The 20,383-nt window shown below is 42.9% G+C and overlaps 1 protein-coding gene across 1 annotated transcript; it reads left to right on the forward strand.

The window, feature by feature from the left end:
• The first annotated feature begins 895 nt into the window (after window positions 1–895).
• LOC141546333 (RNA polymerase-associated protein RTF1 homolog) lies at window positions 896–20,283 on the forward strand. Its single transcript, XM_074274073.1, has 6 exons — window positions 896–1,039; window positions 1,459–1,559; window positions 1,828–1,913; window positions 2,017–2,091; window positions 2,766–3,096; window positions 17,818–20,283. Exons 1-6 carry the CDS (start codon window positions 896–898, stop codon window positions 20,159–20,161), a joined length of 3,081 nt encoding a protein of 1,026 aa, XP_074130174.1. The 3' UTR covers window positions 20,162–20,283.
• The last annotated feature ends 100 nt before the right edge of the window (window positions 20,284–20,383 follow it).

Here is a 20,383-nt window from a genome sequence, read left to right on the forward strand (position 1 = left end):
TTTTGTGATGATTTGAGCGTGTTCTTTGTTACCTACTTCTAACATGTATTAGGATACTATGTCTTTATGGAATCGTGTCATTATGTGTAATATCTAAATCAAAAGAAAGGGGGGATGTTGGGGTCTTACTAGGTGGTAATAATCAAAAAGGCAGCTCTTGATGTTGAGTTGTTGGGTATCAGCCCACTTGTGGCTCAGTGGCTAGAAGGCGAGTGGGAAAGACTCATGCTCCTGAGCTCACACGTGGCCCCACACACTTCCCAGAGGCCCCTGGTAATGGGGAACGCTTTCATATTAAACTAGACAAAAAGTCAGCAAAGTAGATAAAAAAAAAAACAACAAAAAAACCCCAAAAAAAAACAAAAAACAAAAAACAAAAAAAACCAATCGCCCCCAACTAGAGTCTGCGACAGTGCCGTGGGCTAGAAGTCAGCGCTCCCGCGGTGGCCGGGCCAGTGTCACACTTGTATCACAAATGGATCGGACGCTTCGCCTTCGGAACCAAACATGAGCTCTGGGAGACAACGGAAGTCGGAGGGACCGTTAGCAGAAGCGCCGATCGCCCCCTTTCCCCAAACTGTGCCGGAGGCTCAGGGAGCAGCCTGAAACCGCGCTCCAGGCCGCGCGCTTCAGGCTGTCCTCTCAGAGGAGGAGGCCCCGGCGCGGAGCCCGGGTAACCTCCCTCGGGCACGCGGCGGGCAGGCTCAACCCCGGTCCCCCGCCTCGGACCGAGCCGCCTCGATTCTCCGGGAGGAGGCGGAGAGCGCTGGGCCCCGCCCGGCCGCGCGTGGCTGCCCGTCCTGCTTCCGCCTCCTCCAACCTAGGTGGGAGAGAACAGTGTCGGAAGGGCTCGGGATGTAACACCTGGGGACATCCTACAGCCATCTTCCCCGCCATGGGGGAGGGGGGAGATCTGTGGAATCCCGTCGGAAACCTGAGGGCCGCCCGCGCTTTCGCGGGCCGCGAGCCGCGGAAGGGACCGGGCCCAGCCCCTCGGGCGCCCTCTCGGGACGCGTGCGCCGTTATTCCCGGGAGAGAGGTGCGGAGCGCTGCGGAGCGCGGCCGGGAGGAAGGAGCGGCGCTCCCGGGCCTTCTCCCTCAGCCGAGAAAGGGAGGTCCGTGTCCGGTGCCCCGGGCTTGCGGGGACCGAGAACCTCCCTGCGCCCGCCCCTCCCCCGCCGGCAGAAATTCACCAGCCCCGGGGCCGGAAGTGGTCCCTAATCAGTAGCAAAGACTAGGGGAGAGAGCCAGGTGAGCGGGAGGCTCTCGAGGGTCCGTGCAGATGGGGGGGGGGGGGTTAAAAATACGGGGACTGCCCGAAAGCTATTTAAGGACCACATTTACACTGCAGTCCCGAGGGATCATGGGTATGCTAACACTTGGTGGCCCCACACCGCTTCTGTCCCTAATGCAAGGAAGGGCAGAAGCGGAGGGTCGGGTGACTCTCTCTGTGAGCAGCAGAAGCAGGCGCGTGTCTGTGTGCACGTGTGCAGTCACATGTGCGTGATCACGGATGTGGAAACGGAGCTGGAGGGAGCTGGCTCGGTCCTGATTTGCGCGTGAGGCTGAGGAAGACCGAGTAATTCCATCAGACACTAGACATCGGATAACTGACCCTAGAGCGACGCCAGGGGGCGCCAGAGGGAATAGAGTAGCGCTAGCTGTGGGATCCTGGGTAAGTCACTTAGCACTGTTTGCCTCAGTTTCCTCATCTGTAAAATGAGCCGGAGAAGGAAATGGCAAACCTCAGATGGGGTCAAGGAAAGTCAGACGTGAGGGGGACATCTAACAACAAGACTGATAAACGCCACGGTCCCCTCACTGCAGATCCAGCTTCACTGAGGATGCTCCTCCCCTCGGGGTGTACACACGTGTACGCATGCGCAGGCTTTACCACACATACACGTGTATACGTATGTGTGATGTGGAAGTCCCCCCCCAATATCAGCTCAGCTTCAGGGCTCTGTCCCCGGTTCGCCCTTGTCTGTGTGCGGCTGTTCATTGCTTGTCTATTAGACCGTGAGTTCCGAGTGCGGACGACCTCTTTTGCTGCCTTTGGATCCCGGTACCGAGCGCAGTGCCTGGTATGCAGTAAGCACTTAATAAAGGCTTATTGGCTGTGACCTAGTCTGCAGACGGGTTTTAGGGAACTGCATAGACATGCCCCTTCCGAGATCCACTTTTAATCCAATATTTGTTGCTCTGGGACTCTCCCTCGGCGCTGTCACTTAGCAACCACGTCTCCTGGAGGATCTGGCTCCTGTCGCGTCACAGCCGCCCCTCTTCCTCCCTCCCCTCCCCCCCAGTTTTAGAGCCTGACTCACCCCCGCCCGATTCTGCCGCTCCCCCCCCCCCGCCGCCTTGTAGAGCCCCTCAAGCTCCTCATCCCCCTCAGACGTCGTTTCTGGCCCCTTCCCTCTCACATCGGCCTGGGCTGCCCAGGGACAGCGGTGTCCGCGCGGCTCCGCCGGAAGGCCCAACACCTCTAGAGCGCATGACTGGCGTCCCCCGCGTCCCTACTCCGGCTTCCCCCTTTCAGGTCCCGCTGAAATTTTCCCTTCTACCAAAAATCTGCTCCCACCCCTCAAAGCTCATGCTACTGATTGTATCCCACTTATCCCGTGCGGGCGCGCGCGCGCACACACACACACACACACACACACACACACACACACACACGGGATATGCGTGTGTGTCACACAGGAGATGCGCCAGTTTTCCTGTTGTCTCCGCCTCTTTTTGAGGTTCCCCCCATCTCACCCCAGCACCCCCACAGCGGCCCTCGGCGGAGCCGGCTCCCCCCCCTCTGGAGCCCGTGGGCGAGTGTGGCTCCTGCCAGATGGCCCGGGTGCAAGTTTCCTCTCTTTGGGCCCTTCTTTCCCGCGGGCAGCGCCAGTCACTTCCTCTTCTGCCCAGGAGCCAACAGAAAGCTAAGGGGGGCGTGGATAAGGGTCTTCCCGCCGCCATTCAGAGTCACGCGGGCCGCAGGATCCCCCTGGTGCCCGGGGACTATAACTCAGTGCGGAAATTCGGCTCCTGTCGCCACCCTCACAAACCAGTGGTCGCCACCGGGCCACTTGCCACGCCGGCCCCTCGGTTTGGTTTTGGGCTTTCCCTGGGAAATCATATTTGTGCGTGTGTGATTTTTAAAAATCAACTTAAAAAATAAACGAACACCTCCAGAATCGCCTGCTGCAGGGAGGGACTGTCACAGGAGAAGCCGCTGCTTGTGCCTAACCTACGGGCGATGCGAATGAACGTAAAAGCCAGACGCAGTCAGGAGATGCCGAGACTCCTGTTTCCGGCGCAGAAGATGGCAGGATGGAAGGGACAAATGCTCTTGGCAGCAAAGTCTCAACTGAAGGCTGACTTAAAAGTGCAGCATTCGCTGGGGGACCCTGGGCAAGAGAAAAAAAAAGTGCAGCCTTCACCCCAACCCAAAGCACTAAAACCCAAGACTGGGAAGAGCAAAAGCCCGCAGTCCTCCGCATTAGTCACATTAATAATAATAATAAATAATTAGATCGCACCTTTCTTCCGTGTGGCTGCAAGCTCTTCATAAATGCCCTCTCATTTAGGCTCCTAATCTCCCTGGAAGGCAGAAGGCAGGGGGTCTGAGCCAGATTGTGATCCCATAAATGCACACAAATCTATGGCCTTTTGGGAATCGCAGGTCCACCTCCCTTGCTCTGAAAGTGCTTCCCTGTGCCATTGTTCAGCGCCAGGAGGGCCTGAATTCAAAGATACTTTCCCATGACAGAACAGAAGTATAAAGTCCTTAAAGGCAATGACTGTTTTTGTTTTTTCCACATATAACTAGCACGGAACAGTGCTTGAAGGGTGGTGGTTAATCAATGTTTGTTAAAATTGCTTAGAATAACATGGCTAATATCTAGCAGTGTTAAGACTCAACCTCAGGGCTTCCAACTTCAAATCCAGGACTCACTTTTCAATACTCTATTGCCATGCTTAAGCACCCGTAGGGTATAGTGAATTGGAACAATAACTGTCTCAATATTCACATTGGGCAATGATTCAGGGAAGTAGCTGGAGGACCAGTAGGACTTGGGACTAACTGATTCATGTAATTTTAAAAAAATTTTAATTTTTAAAAAGACCTGAAGCCTCTATTTTCAATAAACCAATAAATACACACACATACACACACACACACACACACACACACACACACACACACACACACACACAGAGTGCAGAGTTTTCCTCATGGCATTAGACCAGCCTTTTCTGGAAAGCAATGTGGAACTATGGCCCAAAAGTCACTGAACTGTATATACCCTTTGACTCAGCAATATCACTACTACATCTATGCTCCAAAGAGATCACAGAAAGAAGAAAAGAAGTCATTTGTACAAAAATATTTCCGACAGTTCTTTTTTGTAATGGCAAAGAACTGAAAGTGGATGGCCATCATTTGGAGAATTGCGACAAATTCTGGAACATAAATGTCATGACATATCCTTAAACTATAAGAAATGATAAACTGGAAATTTTCACAGAAAACTAGAAAAACTTTATGAACTGAGGCAGAGTAAAGTGGCAGGACCAAGAGAACAACTTTTACAATGACATTATAGATTAAAAATAACTTTAAAAGATTTAAGAATTCTGATCACTTCATAGGAGAAGGATTGAAGATAAAGACTTCCTCTCAGAGACATGATAGAGTCAAGATGCAGAATGAGAACCACATTTTGGGGCATGGCCAATGTGGGAAATTGCTTTACATGGATATACCTATTTGTTAGGAGGATTTTATTTTTCTTTTGATGTTGATTTCATTGGAGAAATGAGGGAATAAAATAAATTCTGAGCTTGGAATCGTGTAGACCTGAATTCAAATCCAGTGTCAGACCCATACTAGCTATGTGATCTGGGGCAAACCAGTTGTCCTCCATTTGCCTCAGTCTCCTCATCTGTATAATGGAGATATTAATGGCATCCACCTCCTAGAGTTGTTATGAAAAGCAAATAAGCTAAAAATTATAACATTCTTAGCCCAGTGCTTGGCCCATAGTAAATGTTACCTCTCATCATCATCATTATTATTATTAAAGTTGGTTACCTTCTTGGTAGTTTCATTGGGACGAGCACCAATTTTCCTGGTTTTAACTCCGTCAAAGTTTTGGTTCTTGACATTTCTCTCTCTTTAGACAAAAAAGGGAAGCCTCTAGCTTTCTTGTGAGAGCCTCATTTAAGTATGAGCCATTTAGAAACATTCAGCAGAGCTATAACAAGGGCAGGGCAAGCGTGGCACTTGCCTTGGGTACACCCAAGTGAGGGGCACAGAAAAACATCTGAAAGTTGCACTTACTATCGGAAGCAGTCGATGGCTTTAGGCCAGAAGGCAAAGAGGATGCAATTTTAGAATTCTTACCTTGGGTACCAAATTAGCTAGTAACTGTCTCTGAATCCTGGACACCAGCTACGGGGCTTAGGCCATTTTTATCAAATTACCTAAAGCCAGATAAAAATCATGCATTAGAGTGGGTCATGATTGGGCTCGGCTTTTTCCTAACTGAGTTTTATTTGTCCCTTCCTGTAAAGGGCTAGAACTGAGCAATGCACTTGGATAATGAAGCACGTGAGACTAATTGCCAATTGGACAGTTCCCTATTAACTTGTTTAAGGTTGACCCTCCCCAGCTGTTCTGTGCTGACTTGATTGGTGGGACAAAGAGAAGGAAGTGACTTGTGTGGGAGGAGTAAGAAAAACTTGGGTGGTGGAACTCACTCTCACTTGCACTTGTGATCTGGCATTGGAGGTGACGGTAAAGATCTAGAATAAAGACATTTAGTGATCCCGACTCCTGCTGATTTCTGGAAAGATAGAGTTCCAGCTCCTTCCTGAAGAAGTCTCGGAAGCTGAGCAAAAGTCTCCCGAATTAACTTGCATTTTCCTAAGGAAGAACCACTTAATAAAATAACCTCTTACAACTGTCACTGTTGTCTGAGTGCTGGTTCCTGGAAGGCGCACTGAACAAAAGGGAGAGGAGGGAGAAGTATTTGCATGAGGAGCACCTCCACACCAGTGCTCATGGCTGACTCTAGTCACTGGTAGATGAGAGGAAAGGTAGAAAGATGATAAACTGGACAAAAATCTAATCACATTCCATGCAAGCCGAACCTTTCACCTCACTTTTCTTGGGGAAAAATGGGGTGGGGGGAAGGAGCAGGAATGCTTTTTTGGATCCTGTTATTGCCAAGTTTGAATCACTACCTCCCCTATCAGCTCTGAGTTGTGTCTATTAGGTTAGCAGCCTTCGAGGGACTTCTCAGATCATGTATCCCAGTCCTCCGCACCTAGCAGAAAATGCTCTGAACTCCCCCTGTCATAAAGTTATCTGGCCTGATCCTGAATATGCCTAATGATCAGATCATAACTATCTCACCCACAAAGAGGATTCCTTTGGTTGTGTGAATAAAGATTGCTTCCCAACACACAAACACACACATACACACACACACACACACACACATAACACACATATACACACCCCTTCCATTCAATTTCACCATCTTTTATTCTCAGCTTTAGCATGTCTATGTTAATAATTAATTCCCTTCTCTGCTTTGTATCACAGTTCTTTGGATATATAGCATCATCAAGGGCACTTCAGGGTTCAACAATCAATGCTCTTTCTCGGTGATGACAAGAATGCTTTTTAGCAGGTGGAATTCTCAGCAGACATTCCCCTTGAGATCAACAGGTAGATGATAAAGTATATAGATAGAACCCTGGCCTCTGAGTCCAGAAGAGCCGACTTCAAATCCTCCCTCGGACTTGACATTAACTAGCTGACACAGACACTGACATTGACTAGCTGAGACAGACACTGACATTGACTAGCTGAGACAGACACTGACTAGCTATGACACACTGACACTGACTAACTAAGACAGGTGCTGATATTGACTAGCTGTGACTGACCTTGATATTGACATAGCTGTGGTTGACATTGACTAGCTATGACAGACACTGACATTGACTAGCTGAGACAGACACTGACTAGCTATGATAGACACTGACATTAACTCTGACAGATGCTGATATTGACTAGCTGTGACTGACATTGACATTGACATAGCTGTGATTGACACTGACATTGACATCACTGTGATAGACACTAACATTGAATTGTGTGGCTCCAAGTAAATTACTTAATCTTTTCCACCCTCAATTTCCTCATCTGTAAAATAGGATGATAACATCATATAACTTCACAAGGCTAGGAGGTATGTTGAAGTACTATTATGTTAATTACTATTATATATATATATATATATATTATATAATATATATTAGTTATCATATTTTCCCCCTAGTCCTCTCACTGATATCCTGGGGAATAATATTCCTCTCTCACCTTTAAGGCTGCATAACAGGAAATGGGAGCAGGAACTTCACCTCTGACCTCATTGTGGTAGAGGGAGAAAAAAAGGGGGAAGAGAACAAACATTTATTAGGCACCTACTATGTGCCAGGTACTGTGCTAAGCAGTTTACAAATATCATCTCATATAATCTTCACAACAACCCTCTAAGTGGGTATTATTATTATCCTATTTTACAGCTAAAGACACACAGGGAACAAGACTAACACTATGGCAATAGATTTCTTAACTGCTCTTTTTTGCTAAAAATAGAAAATACTGGATTTGTTACCAGAAGAACTGAGTTCAATATACCAATCTACTTGCTTTTAGGCAGGTCGCTTAACTTTTCAATCATCAATCTCTTCATCTGTCACTAATAGCAAAGTTAGATGGGATGACTTGTAAGATTTCATCCAATTACAAATCAATGATACTATGACCTTTTTTTTCCTATGAACTTCCATAAGATAAAGAAAATATGTCTAACAAACAGAGCCGAATCCAGAGCCTTGGATTGAGAGCAAGGAGATGAAGTGGAAAAGGGAGGAGGCATCCAGTCAGGTGGAAGTTTCAAAAGCCTAAAGAAAAAGAAGGATCTTAAGCAGTTTGCCATGTGCACCATCTTATGGCATGTGCCTCTTTTTATAACCATGAGTCTGAAGTTAAACCTCCCCTTCATGAGTTTAGGAGGGACAGCTGCCCACCATTTGCCTTGGTTGGTCATTATCTTTAAAGGAAACTATAGGCTCCCTGTGTGATTTTTTTTTTTTTTACCCAAGATCAGAAGGAAACCAGAAAATTGGGGGAAGGGGGATATTTATAGATAGTTTCCCAGGTAATGTTTGTTATCTCAGAAACTTTTGTCTCATATCTCAAATGCAAAATATTTTATCAAATTTATAAAAATATGAATCATTCTTCAATTGATAAATTGTTAAAAGATAGGAACGGGCAGTTTTTAGATAAAGAAATCAAAACAATTTATAGTCATGTCAAAAATGCTCTAAAACATTAATTAGAGAAATGCAAATTAAAACAATCTTGAGATATCTCATTTTACACCTATCAGAAAATGAAAATGAAATGATTGAAAGGCAAAGTGACAAATGCTAGAGGAGATTGAGACACTAATTGTTAGTGGAATTAAGAACTAATCCAACCATTTTGGAACTTGAGTTATGTACAGAGTTATTAAATTGACTATAACCTTTGACCAATGCACCATAAGGCCTATTTTCAAAGATAATTGTGGAAAAAGGAAAAAAAACCTATACATTCTAAAATATTTATAGTAGCTTTCTTTGTAGTGGCAAAGAATTAGAAATTGCAGGGATGCCCATAAGTTGGGAAATGGCTGAACAAGTTGTGGTATATGATTGTGATGGAATACTACCATACTATATGAAATGAGGAGCTCAATGATTTCAGAATGATTTTGAACAAAATAATGAAGAATGAAATGAGCAGAAACAAGAGAAGACTGTATACACTAACAACAATATTATGGTAAGAGTGGTTTTAAGCAAATAAACCATTTTGACTATTATAAATATTGAACTTAACCACAAAGGACGTAGGAAGGAAGATAATATCTGCATCCAGAGAAAGAAATGATAAGTAAATATATAGAGTGATATATATATACATACATATATATATATATGTATATATATATATAATATTTGTATATAATGGTAGCCATGTATAGGGATGAAGGAAAGAAAAAATGGAAAAAAATTTTCCATGATAACTCTTATATGTTTATAAAGAATAACAAGATGTACATAATAGATTTGTAATTTTATGAAACCAATTTTTATACTACGTAATGGAATTGCTTGTTTCACAAATTTAGTTTTTTTAAATTAAAAAGTATTTAAAAGATGACATGAGGGAAAGGGGAGAGCAAGGGAGCACTGAATCAGAAGCCTCTCCAATCCAATCCAAATCAATGCTTCCCCAATATTTTTATGACAGGAAGAAGAGTACAGAGAACACTTCCCTGAACCCTTTAATTCTCTTTCCACACATGATTGATCACTCCCAACATGGAAAAGGTGGAGACTACCACTAAACTAGAATGTTTTGCTCTCATATTTCCTGCTGTTTAAAAAAAGACTTCTTTTAAAAACCTTAAAAAACAAATAAGCATACAGCATTCTGAACTTCATAGAATTAAATGTAATTTGTATTTTTCCCAATCCTGTGTGAAAATATATGGAAATGGTTGTTTTGCTATATAAAGTAAAAGTTAAATAAATTTTAATAAAAAAGAATTATATATATATATATATAATACTAAATAATATATATAATATATATATATATATATATATATATATATATATATATATATATATATATATATAATACTTTGACAATAAGAACTGAAAAAAAAATTGAAAATTTTAAAACCCTAATACCCAGATCCTAAAACAGAGACAGAAGGGAAACTAGCATTAGAAGCATTTCCGGCAGATTTTATCTTGGCCACTCCCCGATTGATGCCTCCAAGCTAGATGACTTTGGACTCTTCACTCCGGCTCCCCTAGCCCAGTTTCCTTATGTGTTAGCTCGAGTGATTGGAGAACAAGGCTGGGGGTGGAGCAGACAGACGGCATTTTTCATCAGGAGTCCCTTGGGTCATTGCGTGGCTGAGAAGACTGAAATCATTCACAGTTTCCACAAGCATTTCTCAAGTGTACACTATAAAGAACAGCACCGGCACTGGGGAGTGACGGCCCTACTCAGACTCACCTCGTGCGCCATCTTGTTCATGAGCCCCTTCTCCAAGGCCTCCTCAGTTATTTGTATACCTGGCTTTTATTTCCAATAAAATGTGTTGTAAGTTATTTGAGAACAGGGACTGTTTCCTTTTCTGTTATTTTACACCCAGTGACTGGTACATAAGCTGCACATGGTAAGGGCTTTTAAAATTTAATTGAACAAGGTGCAACATGGCAGGAGGTGGGAAGTAATTATTACTGTTAGGTTTCCTAAAGAAGGTACTGTTTGAGTCAAATAGAATTGGGAAGGGCAGCTAGGGGGCGCTTTGGAGAGAGCATCAGCCTTGAATTCAGGAGGACCCAAGTTCAAATCTGGTCTCAGACACTTAACACTTCCTGGCTGTGTGACCCTGGGCAAGTCACTTAACTCAGGGGGGAAAAAATAGAATTGGGAATGCTTGGTGATTGTCCAGCTCGAAGAGGCGAAGAAACTGAAAAGGTCAAAGTCAGCACAAAGATTTTCAATATGGAAGCCTTGTTTGGAAAGTGTTGACCCTTTAAATATACCACAGGGGTATCCTTTTCCTCACTGTTACAGAAAAAAAAAATGCTATTAAGTATTTTGCACCAAAATTGGATCACTGAGAAGCATGAAACTCTTGAGCTGTTAGCTGCCATGAAAACAGATGTGAGATGGGGCAAGCCTGAGACAAGTCCTAAGCCAGTCCGGGTCTCCCTCCCTCCACTTTGACCTCTGAATTAATGTGCAGAAAGAGCACGAGTTCCGAGTACCCTCTGCATTGTGGGGGCTGCATTTGGGTTCCCAGAGCCTTCAATAGTTCTATGAAACTCCAGATGGGATAGGACACAGAAGAACGATGCACCGCTGGGAGCAAATTGCCTTGCTTAGCTCAGCCTCCATCATTTCCTTATCTGGAATTTGAGGACATTAGACTAAATCGAGGGTTGTGAACCATTTCTAGGCCATGGTCTGGTAAATTCCATGGCCTCCTTCTCAGAATAATGTTTCTAGTGGCACTACATAAAATAGATAGAAATATAAAAGAAATCAATTATTTTAGTTACAATGAAATAATTAAGAACCTCTGTATTAGATAACTAAAATGTCTTCTATTTCTAATATCCCACCACTCGATGAATCTAAAATCATCAGATGAAAAAAATCATAGATTGAGAACTAGAAGGGACCTCAGAAGCCATCTAGTCTGAACCAATCTGTCTCCCGACTAAGTTCTTGTATTAACCCGTTTTACAGTTAAGGCAAAGACGAGTTAAATGACTTACCCAGGCTCACATAGCTAGTGAGTGTCTGAGGCTGGATTTGAACTCAGGAAATAGTTTTCCTGACTATGGCACCCCCTCATTGCTGCCCCTTTTTTTAATGACCAAGTCTCTCAGGCTATTGGTGATACCCTGAATGGATGTTGCCTCAGACAAGGGAGACCTGGGGCATACCTCAGCTGAACCAGGCCACAGAACCCTGGGCTCTGGTGACTGAGGGTGATAGTTTTGCATCACTTAAATCCAATTATGTGTAAGACCTCTTCCTCCTGATGGCACTGTCCTCCTCTAGAACTCAGGATGAACAACCCCAACAACTAGAGAGACCTACGTGACACCAAGCCAGTGACTTCACCTTTCCGAGCCTCAGTTTACTCATCTCTAAAATTTGCATTGTGGACTAGAAGCCTTTGAAGGTCCCTCCCAGTTTTAAATCCCATGCCCAATTTAAATGCAGCCATTGGCAGATAATTCAATAACAAATTACAGTGGGTTTTTTCCCTTTTCAATAGAAAGTTTTATTTATACTTTCTGGATTTGTTATTTTTTTTATATCACTGTTGCTTCCCAACAGTTTAGCCTCCCTGAGAATTCTTCAGAGAAAGGAAAAACAGCTAAGTTAAACAAATCAATGTACGCATGTAACAAACCATGTCCATCAGACCGCACAGTCACAGCCACACAAGCCAAGGGGTGTAGAGAATAAGATCTCACTGTGTCTACTGTTTTCTTGCAGAAAAGCATGTGAATATGGATGTCCATCAGTTGGAGAATGGTTGGGTAAATTGTGGTATATGAAAGTTATGGAATATTATTGCTCAGTAAGAAATGACCAGCAGGAGGAATACAGAGAGGGTTGGAGAGACTTAAATCAACTGATGCTGAGTGAAATGAGCAGAACCAGAAGATCACTGTACACTTCAACAACGATACTGTATGAGGATGTATTCTGATGGAAGTGGAAATCTTCAACATAAAGAAGATCCAACTCACTTCCAGTTGATCAATGATGGACAGAGGTAGATACACCCAGAGAAGAAACACTAGGAGGGGAATGTAAATTGTTAGCACTAATATCTGTCTGCCCAGGTTGCATGTACCTTCGGATTCTAATGTTTATTGTGCAACAAGAAAATGATATTCACACACATGTATTGTACTTAGACTATATTGTAACACATGTAAAATGTATGGTATTGCCTGTCGTCGGGGGGAGGGAATAGGGGAGGGGGGGTAATTTGGAAAAATGAATACAAGGGATAATATTATAAAATATATATATATATATAATAAAAAAAATTAAAAAAAAAAAAAAAAAAAAAAAAGAAAAGCATGTGATTCCATGGAACAGAACACGGCGATATAGGCTTCCCTTGGACGAGATGTTTCCCATACATATAAGAATCAGGTAAGATTCTATGGCAGTCTTGAAAGGATAACTTTGTTTAATTTTCTAGCACCAACATCAAATGGTACATAAAGCATATTGACATATACTGGCCTGAGACATTCTTAGGTTCTGTTTTCTTGTGTATCTGCAAATTTGTACGTGGTTACCCTTGACTCTCCCCCATAATATGAACTGCTCATTTCCAGGAAACACACAGAATGAAATAAAAACTAGTTTGTCTTTATCTGGAGACAAAGCCTATTATAAAAGGACAGACAGCAAAAAGATTTAAGAGTAAGTGATTTCAAAGTGGAGGAGAGAGCGAATACATTCACCAATGGTATAACCAGCAAAAGTCTCTCCGAGAAATGCAAATTAAAACAATTGTGAGGTACTACCTTCTACCTATTAGATAGGATTATTCCTATCATTTTATTTTTCTTTTTATTATTCCTTCCTGGAATTTATGACCAGAGGAGAATTAGAGATCATTATTAATCACAAAATAGAAGATTTTGATTACATCAAACTAAAAAGTTTCTGTACAAACAATACTAATGCAAACAAGATTAGAAGGAAAGTAACAAATTGGGAACATATTTTTAAAAGGAAAGGTTCTGACAAAGGTCTCATTTCTAAAATATATAGAGAACTGACCCTGATTTATAGGAAACCAAACCATTCTCCAATGGATAAATGGTCAAAGGGATATGAACAGACAATTCTCAGATGATGAAATGGAAACTATTTCCACTCATATGAAAGAGTGTTCCAAATCACTACTGATCAGAGAAATGCAAATTAAGACAACTCTGAGATACCACTACACACCTGTCAGATTGGCTAAGATGACAGGAACAAATAATGATGAATGTTGGAGGGGATGTGGGAAAACTGGGACACTGATACATTGTTGGTGGAGTTGTGAAAGAATCCGGCCATTCTGGAGAGCAATTTGGAACTATGCCCAAAAAGTTGTCAAACTGAGCATACCCTTTGAGCCAGCTTTGCTGTTATTGGGATTATATCCCAAAGAAATACTAAAGAGTGCAAAGGGACCTGTATGTGCCAAAATGTTTGTGGCAGCTCTTTTGGTTGTAGCTAGAAACTGGAAGTTGAATGGATGTCCATCCATTGGAGAATGGTTGGGTAAATTGTGGTATATGAAGGTTATGGAATATTATTGCTCTGTAAGAGATGACCAGCAGGAGGAATACAGAGAGGCTTGGACAGACTTAAATCAACTGTTGCTGAGTGAAATGAGAAGAACCAGAAGATCACTATACACTTCAACAACAATACTGTATGAGGATATATTCTGATGGAAGTGGAAATCTTCAACATAAAGAAGAGCCAACTCACTTCCAGTTGATCAATGATGGACAGAAATAACTACACCTAGAGAAGGAACACTGGGAAGCGAATGTAAATTGTTAGCACTACTGTCTATCTACCCAGGTTACTTATACCTTCGGAAGCTAATAATTTTTTTTTTTTTTTTTTTTTTTTTTTTGAGGCTAGGGTTAAGTGACTTGCCTAAGGTCACACAGCTAGGAAGTGTTAAGTGTCTGAGACCAGATTTGAACTCAGGTCCTCCTGAATTCAAGGCTGGTGCTCTATCCACTGCGCCACCTAGCTGCCCCTCGGAAGCTAATAATTAATGGGCATCAAGAAAATGGTATTTACACACGTATATTGTATCTAGGTTATATTGTAACACATGTAAAATGTATGGGATTACCTGCCATCGGGGGGAGGGAGTGGAGGGAGGGAGAGGATAATTTGGAAAAAAGAATAAATAAAAAAAAAGAAAAAGAAAAAAGAAATATCCATTATAGCCAAGGCTTCTATTAGATAATGTAGAAAACAGAAAATAGGATTCCCAATTCCTGCTTCCAAAGAGCTTTCAGTCTAAAGAAAGCAGAACTGAACCAAGAGACTAAACTTTCATTATGCTACACAGAGAGCCATGAAGGGGTTGTTCCTAGTGTTTTAAATCAGTGAAGGAGAGAGATGGTCAACTAAGAAGAACTGCTTTCAGGACTAATCTTATAAAAGTGGTTATTAATTAAAAAAAATAATTAAAAAGAAAAAAATAATGAATGCAAAAAGGCCAAAAATACTATGGAAGCTAATGCCTTCATATCAAAGGAATCATGACAAAAATTTGAAGATCAAACAGGGGGCATCTAGGTGGTGCAGTGTATAGAGCACCAGCCCTGAATTCAAGAGGACCCGAGTTCAAATCTAGTCTCAGACACTTAACACTTCCTAGCTGTGTGACCCTGGGCAAGTCAATTAACCCCAGCCTGGGGGCGGGGGGAGATCAATCAAACAATAAATATTTATTAAGCACCAACTATAAGATAGGCACTATGCTAAGCTCTGGGGATACAAAAAAAAAAAAAAAAAAAAAAAAAAAAAAAAAGGTAAAAGACATTTCCTGCCCTCAATGAGCTTACAAATGAGTAAAGAACAAATACAGGGAGAGTAAGATACATGCAAAATAAATAGGAAAGAGTTAAAAGGAAGAGCACAACAGTGGAAGAATAAAAATCAGACAAGAGAGAGGGAGAACTTAGAGGTGGTATTCTGAATATTGAGTATTTCAGTAGGAGTTTAGATTATAAATTCATAGATCTTTTAACTAGAAATACATAAGTATAATCCCATCATTTTACTCATAAAATAAAGTTAAGGTTCATGGGGGTTACAAAATTTGCTCAATACTCATCCCTTGTTGGTGGAGTTGTGAATCGTCCCAATCACTCTAGAGAACAATGTAGAACTATGCTTAAAGGACTATAGAACTGTGCATACACTTTAATTCAACAATACCACTACTAGGTCTAACTCCAAAAGGTCAGAGAAAAGAGGAAAGGACCTATGTGTATAAAAATATTTATAGCAGGTCTTTTTTGTGGTTGCAAAAAGTTGAAAATTGAAGGACTGTCCATCAATTGAGGAATGGCTGAATAAAATGTGTTGTGTGGCTATGATGGAATACTTTAGTGCTATAAGAGATTATGAACAGGATAGTTCAGGAGGGAGGAAGAAAGGAAGGGAGAGAGGGAGGAAAATTGACTAAGATCACACAGAAAGTATGAAAGCAAGGGGAATAGGAAGGTGGACTATCGGAATCTAAAACCAATTTTTTGTTTCCCACCCGTATCACCTTGTCTTCCATTCTAGCATAGAACTAAGACACAAAAAGCGTTAAATAAAATTTGTTTTCTTACCCTATCCCCTTACTCACTGCAGCTGATTGCTTTGCCCATTACCCAATAGCAATTGCCCATTGTTCTTAAATGTCCCTTGGGCAGGCTGTGAACCCCTTCTCAGAATCACATTTTAAATGCATAAAATATAATGCACACGATTATAAGGGAAAACAATTTTACTAAAATACAGCCGTCAAAAAATGGAGTCCAGATGAAGAATCTTTATTCTGGGTTAAAAGGGAAGGGAAAGTTATTAGCAGAACAGAAATAAGGATTTTCTTATTTGCAGATATCTCAAATACGCACACACCAATGAGATGGTGTTTCGTCAGGCTTGGGGAAAGGCCAGAAGTGAAGTGGATCCAGACTTCAGCTCAAGGGAAAAGCGAATTTCTCAGTGACCGAAGCTGCCCACCGAGGGCCAGGGGAAAGAACTCTGAGCTTGGAGCCAGAGGGTCTGCTCTCCCCTGTTTGCTACTTGCAAACCTTAACCTCTCAAGCCTCTTTCATCACCTGAAAAGCAAGAGGGTCCACCCAGTAATAAATAAGTAGCCACTTTTGTACCTCAGGCAAAAAACACCGAAGGGCCTCTCCAATCAACTCAAATCAACCAATGTTTGGGTGGCTGTCAGGATGCTGGGAAGATGCCCCTGGGGAGGGGGCCTCCCATGGGATTAGCACAGAGAAGGCCCGGGGAGAAGCTCACAGGGAGCTTGCCAACTTCCTATGTTCACTAATTATCCTCAAAAGTGTTAAGCTCAGAGGTTTCCTTGTTGCTAAAAAACAACTTTTGCTTTCTGAATTTCAGCTGTTTGGAGGAGAATCCCCTCTAGTGGGGCCTTGCTCTAGATACATGAAGGAAGGGGAATGAAAAAAGCTGATTAAACACAGGTGTTGATGAAGCCCCAAACAGAACACAAGCTCCTTGAGGGCAGGGATGGCCTTATTTTTGTGTTTCCATCCCTGTTCCATCCCAGATAGTGTCCCTGGTATAATAAGAAAATGGATGATAAATGTGTGTTGCTTCAACAAGTGATTGAACAGAAGCATTCTTTGGAAAGGAGTTGGTCTTCCTGGCCTTCCCATCCAACCCTGAAAAGCCAGGGGCTCAACTTCTGTGACAACACTGCTCCATGGGGGGTTACAAAGTTGTGTTAGAGGCAGGTCTTCCAGCCCACCCCTGTTAAAAGAAAAAGCCGCCCTTTGCCACTGTTCCCAGATTCTCCTAAAGCCATTGGTGAAGGACCAGTCCCTCCCCAGAGAACCTTTTGATTTAGACTGCAATCCTGGTTACATCGGTGTGAAGAGGAAATGTTTTTCCTGTTGAAAACTGTTTGCATTTTTGTTTTTCTTCCCAGGTTATTTTTACCTTCTGAATCCAATTCTCCCTATACAACAAGAGAACTGTTCGGTTCTGCACACATATATTGTATCTAAGATAGACTATAACATATTTAACATGTATAAGACTATATGCCATTTAAGGGAGGGAGTGGAGGGAGGGGAAAATTCAGAACAGAAGTGAATACAAGGGATAATGTTGTGAAATTACCCATGCATATGTACTGTCAATAAAAAGTTATCAAAAGAAAAAAAAAAAAAGAAAGAAAAAAAGGAAAGTGATAAATGTTGGGAAATCAAAGTAAATATATGCACAAATAAGAAAGCATGTTAATGGTTACATAGGAGAAAGAACTTCCCTGAATGCCATGAAGAAAACTGGTTCACTAGAGTTCTATTACACAGGACATACTTCCCCTTTAAAGGAGTTTACACCTTTAGTCTTCTGAAAGGAGTTTACACCTTTAGTCTTCTGAAAGGAGTTTACACCTTTAAAGGAGTTTACACCATTCTCTGGGAGTATAAAAGGAGCCAGGATTCAGGAAGAAGAGGATTCGAGATTCTACCTTCTCTCTGGCTGGATGTTCCAGAAACCTGCTCACAGAGAAAAGGATTTACAGAAAAGAAACCTTCTCCCAGAGAAGGATCGCAATTGACAGACAACAGGACACTACATTTTGGCTCCAACTCGAGGCAAGGACTGTTGCTTACCCTGACTCTGGCTGATTCGGAGCCCTTCAGAGGGGGCAAGCTTGGACTTTACATTTTGGCACCGGAACAGGGCGTCCGGCGTGGGAGCTGGGGTACCATCATGGACAAGAAGCGGAAAAGCCGCGTTGTGATCCACTCTGACATGGAGGACAGCAGCAGTGATGAGAACCTGGATCAGGAGCTCTTGCCCCTAGCCAAACGGAAACGGAGTGACTCCAAGGAGGAGGAGCAACCTGTTAGTCAGCCTGCCGCTTCTTCAGACTCTAAAACATCAGACAGTGATGATGAGTGCACAGTTGGAGGTGCAAAAAATAAGAAAAAAGGAAAAACTAGGAAGATAGAGAAGAAGGGAACCATGAAAAATCAGACAAACCAAGCTGCTTCCTCAGACAGCTCTGACAAAGACATCTCAGCTGAGAGTTCAGCCCCTGAAGAAGGTGAAGTGTCTGACTCCAACAGTAACAGTTCCTCCTCCAGCTCAGATTCAGATTCTTCTTCTGAGGATGAGGAATTCCATCATGGGTATGGAGAAGACCTCACGGGAGATGAAGAAGATAGGGCCCGTTTAGAACAAATGACGGAGAAGGAGAGAGAACAGGAATTGTTTCACAGGATAGAAAAGAGAGAGGTGCTGAAGAGAAGGTCTGAAATGAAGAAGAAATTAAAAATAGCCAAGAAGAAAGAGGAAAAGAAAAAACAAGAAGAACGAGAGAAGAAAAAACTTACACAGATTCAAGAGTCCCAGCTCATGTCCCATAATAAGGAGCGGCATTCCAAGCAGGATAACAAACTAGACCAAAAATCTCAGGCCATGGAAGAACTGAAAGCAGAGAGAGAAAAACGGAAGAATAGAACAGCTGAGCTGCTTGCCAAAAAACAACCATTAAAAACAAGTGAAGTTTACTCTGATGAGGACGATAAGTCCAGTGAGAAGACAGATGGTTCATCTAGGATGACATCATCTGATGAAGAAGAGGAAAAGGAAGAGGTTCCTCCCAAATCCCAGCCAGTTTCTCTGCCTGAAGAGTTGAACCGAGCGCGGTTATCCCGGCACAAGCTGGAACAGTGGTGTCACATGCCTTTCTTTGCTAAGGCAGTCCCAGGATGTTTTGTGCGGGTTGGCATCGGGAACCACAACAGTAAACCTGTCTATCGGGTTGCTGAAATCACCGGCGTGGTAGAAACACCCAAGGCTTATCAGTTGGGTGGCACTAGGACAAATAAAGGATTGCAGTTGAGGCATGGCAACGACCAGCGAGTAATCCGCTTGGAGTTTGTCTCAAACCAAGAGTTCACAGAAAGTGAATTTAGGAAATGGAAAGAGGCGATGCTTTCTGCTGGCCTGCAGCTCCCTACCTTGGATGAAATCAACAAGAAGGAAGTGTCCATTCAAGAAACTTTGAATTATCAATTCAATGATCGGGATATCGAAGAGATTGTAAAAGAGAAAGCGAGATTCCGAAAAGCTCCACCCAACTATGCCATGAAAAAAATGCAGCTTCTGAAGGAGAAGGCCATAGCAGAAGATTTGGGAGACCAAGCCAAGGCGAAACACATCCAAGATCAACTGATTGAGTTGGAGAAAAGGGCAGAGGCCCTAGATCGGCAACGAACAAAGAATATTTCTGCCATCAGTGACATCAACCAACGAAATCGGGAGTGGAACATTGTTGAGGCTGAGAAAGCCCGTGTGGCTGAAAGTCACAACATGAAAAATCAACAGATGGACCCCTTCACTAGGCGGCACTGCAAACCGACTATCGTCTCCAATTCCAGAGACCCTGCTGTTCAAGCTGCCCTCGTGGCTCAGCTGAACGCACAATATGGCTCGGGGGCATTACCAGATGCTCCTAAGGAGATGAACGAGCACAAAGACATCGACTCTAAGTCAGCCAGTGACCTCTCAGAGGACCTGTTCAAAGCGCATGATTTTGATGTGAACATCGACTTGCAAATTCCCAGTTGGGAATTAAAGACACTGGCCATCACTCCAAAGGCTCCCCCAGCCAACGGTGGTGCCCCCAAAAGATCTCTGAATTTAGAAGATTATAAGAAACAACGAGGACTTATTTGAGCAAGCCCAGCCTGCTGCTTCGGACCCTGCATGCGCCACGAGGATGTTCCTCTTCTCCTCTTCTCCCTCGGTTTGCCCTCTTTGGGCTGGAGCGGCAGGGGTGCTGGGAAGGACTTAGGAACATGTATTAAAGTCCCATTTTGTGATGATTTGAGCGTGTTCTTTACCTACTTCTAACATGTATTAGGATACTATGTCTTTATGGAATCGTGTCATTATGTG

Source organism: Sminthopsis crassicaudata, chromosome 6 (assembly GCF_048593235.1).
Source record: "Sminthopsis crassicaudata isolate SCR6 chromosome 6, ASM4859323v1, whole genome shotgun sequence".
NCBI lineage: Eukaryota > Metazoa > Chordata > Mammalia > Dasyuromorphia > Dasyuridae > Sminthopsis > Sminthopsis crassicaudata.

Coding starts and splice junctions, on each gene's coding strand:
- LOC141546333 (XM_074274073.1), top strand. CDS start 896: ATGGGGGAGGGGGGAGATCTGTGGAATCCCGTCGGAAACCTGAGGGCC. Junction 1,040..1,458: donor CCGTTATTCCCGGGAGAGAG/GTGCGGAGCGCT, acceptor CTCTGTGAGCAG/CAGAAGCAGGCGCGTGTCTG. Junction 1,914..2,016: donor CCACACATACACGTGTATAC/GTATGTGTGATG, acceptor CTTGTCTATTAG/ACCGTGAGTTCCGAGTGCGG.